The sequence below is a fragment of the Orycteropus afer genome, unplaced genomic scaffold (genome assembly GCF_000298275.1).
Source record: "Orycteropus afer afer isolate SDZICR_OR568_19922 unplaced genomic scaffold, OryAfe1.0 scaffold00018, whole genome shotgun sequence".
Classification (NCBI taxonomy): domain Eukaryota; kingdom Metazoa; phylum Chordata; class Mammalia; order Tubulidentata; family Orycteropodidae; genus Orycteropus; species Orycteropus afer.
Window position 1 is genome coordinate 1772696 of NW_006921605.1, and position 3077 is coordinate 1775772.

General features: G+C 51.4%; 1 protein-coding gene across 1 annotated transcript in view; it reads right to left on the bottom strand.

Annotated features, from left to right (window-relative positions):
* The window catches only part of BAHCC1 (BAH domain and coiled-coil containing 1), a 34785-nt gene that overhangs the window by 10891 nt on the left and 20817 nt on the right, over positions 1–3077 (bottom strand). Inside the window, 2 exon segments of the mRNA XM_042783557.1 lie at positions 2–122; positions 266–468. Of these exon segments, the coding sequence (XP_042639491.1) occupies positions 2–122; positions 266–468 (324 nt within the window).

Below are 3077 nucleotides of genomic sequence, written 5' to 3' on the forward strand. Positions count from 1 at the left end.
CGCTGCAGCCGCGCCAGCTCCCGCTGCTTCTCCTTGTACAGCCGTTGCAGCTCCGCCAGCCGCACGCGCATCTCCACCTCCTGTGTGTCCAGACGCTCGATGGCTGCCTTGAGTGGGCACACCTGTTGGGTGGGGCATGCAGGGCGATGAGCAGAGCCGGGGTGCCAGGGGCTGCTGTTTTGGGGAGCTCTAGGTCCCCCACAAAGGGCTCAGCTCTCTTGAACCCACGCAGTGGCCAGTATGGTGCCCAGGGTTCTCCACTCACAGGCTTCACTTTGGGGGTCCAGGTGTCCTTACGCTGCAGTATCTGCATGCGGGGTGTGAGTGCAGGTCTGCCGCCGGGGTTGGCAGCAGGGGCCGGGGCTGTGGGGGCGGGGCTGTCCAGACCTGCAGCCTCCACCAGGGACCAGGCTGTGGCCAGTGTGGCCAGGTGCTGCAAATTGAAGGCCAGCACGTCTTCCTCCTCCTCTGTGTGGGGAGAGAAAAAGGTCAGTGTGTGCTTGTGTACATGAACACGTGTGCCCACGGGTGGGTGTGTGCATGGGTGCAGGTGTGAGCACGTGTGGGACTTGGGCATGTGCACGAATGTGAGCATGTGTATATGTAGGTATGTGTGCATGCACACGAGTATGTGTGAGTGTACACACAGGTGTGTGTGTGTATGTGTGTATGCATGTGTACATAGGGTTGTGTGCATGTGTGCACAGGCATTTGTACGAAGATGTGTGCACTGGTGTGTGTGCATGTGTATGTGTGCATGTTGAATACGAGCTTGTGGGGGAGGTATGTGTGCACAGGGCCCCCAGGCTGTCTCCCGACTGGGGCCCAGGCTCACAGCCAGGCACCTGCCACCATCCGAAACAGGACAGGCTCTTGACAGCCGCCACAGACTCGGCAGCAGCCTGGATGCCTGAGGCTGCCGAGCTACCCAGGATGTGAGGTCAGAGCCAGGGCCAGGCTCTGGAGCAAGCACCAGCACTTGCCTCGACTCTAGGTGAGAGACCCCCAGGGTACTCCTACCCCCTGTGCAGGACAAAATGCCAAACCAAGCATCTAAGTCAAAGCAAGTGTGTGTTCCCAGCTCTATCAGGTACTGTCCGTAGGAACCACCCACTCATGGGCCCAGGCCTCGGACACTTGGGCCCTGGAGGTTCAGGCCTTGGTCCTCGGACACTCAAGGCAGCTCTAGACAACTGAGCCAAGGCCTGAGAGAGGCCCTCAGGACAGCCACGAGTTGATGCACTGAGGCCTGAGAGTCAAGTTCAAAGGCAGAGGCAGGTGCCCTGTGTGACTGAGCCTTCAACACAGGAGCACTCTGGGTCTGATCGCTGACAGCTAAGAGCTGTCCATCCATCCGTCTGTCCGTACACCCATACAGCCACCCATCACTGGGGCTCCACCCACAGAGGCCTGGAAAGCTGCCTTTCCCACTCCCTGCTGCAGGTCCCAGAGGGCACGTTCTGGTCCTGGGATGAGCAAGAGAAGGTCCCAGGAGCAAGAGAAGTGACCTTGTGGTGGGCAGCCAAGTGCCACCAGAGCACCTTGAAATTGGAAAGGAAGAAGTAAAATTATCTCTCTTGACAGATGACTTGTTTTTATATATAGAAAATCTTAAAGAGTCCACATGCACTCACAGAAAAACTGTTAGAGCCAACCCGAGAACTTAGCAAAGGTGCAGGATACAAAAGTCTACACACACAAACCCTATAACTTAGGACTAAATTTAAGTAAGGAGCTCTGGTGGCATAGTGCCTAAGGCACCTGACTGCTAACCAGAAGGCTGGCAGTTCAAACCCACCAGCCACTCCTTGGAAGGAAGGTTGGGCAATCTACTTCAGTAGTGATACCGCCTTGGAAACCCCAGGAAGGGTTGCTATGAGTTGGTTCTGATTCGACAGCACATAACAATAACAACAACCAATTTAAGTAAGAAAGTGAAAGACATGTACATAGAATAGTACAGAACATCACTGTAAGAAATTAGAGACCTAAATAAACACACGGACATCCGTGCTTGTGAGTGCTGAATGCTGACCAGCTGCCTATGGGACCAGCTCCGACTCGAGTCCACCCCTACGTGTCAGAGTAGAACTGGGACCCACAGGGGATTCAGTGGCTACTTTTTCAGAAGCAAAGCACAAGGCCTTGGACTCAAACTGCCAACCTCTCAGCCAGCAGCCAAGCACATTAACCATTCACGTCACCAAGGGACATTAAGCTCCAGAGTCACATAGAGACGTAAGGCAATCCAGGTAAAAATAGCAACAGCATTTTTTTTTTTTTTTTTTTGCAGAAATAGAAACACTCTTCCTAATATTCATACAGAATTTCAGGGGGACCCAGAATAAACAAACCAACCCTGAAAAAGAAGAACAAAGTTGGAGGACTCATACTGCCTGACTGCAAAGCTTAACACAAAGCTACAGTAATCAGAACAGGGTGGTTCTGACGTAAGTACAGAGATATAAACCAGTGGCATAGAGAGTCCAGAAAAAACCCATACAGTTAGAGTCAACTGATATCAACAGGTTCATTCAATAGGGAAAGAACAGTTTCTCAACAAAAGGTGCTGGACCATGGCTCTCCACCTACAGAAGAATGACCTGGAGGCTTACCTCACACCATATACAAAAATCACTCACCATGGATCAAGACCTAACTCTAAGAGCTAAAATCTGGAGCCTTACCTCACACCATATACAAAAATCACTCACCACGGACCAAGGCCTAACTCTAAGAGCTAAAATCACGAAACTCTTAGAAGAAAACATAACGGAACATCTTCATGACCTTGGATTTGGCAATGGCTTCTTAGATACAATACTCAAAGTACAGGCAACAAAAGAAGAAAGAAAAAGGTAAATGGGACTTCCTCCAAATTAGAAACTTTTGTGTATCAAAGGACACTATCAAGAGCGAGGAAAGAAACCCACCGAAGAGAGAAAGTATTTGCACTCACGTATCGGATAGGAGCTCTGGTATCACAGTGGCTAAAGCACTTGACTGCTAACCAGAAGGCTGGCGGTTCAAACCCACCAGCCACTCCTCGGAAGGAAGGTTGGGCAATCCTACTTCCA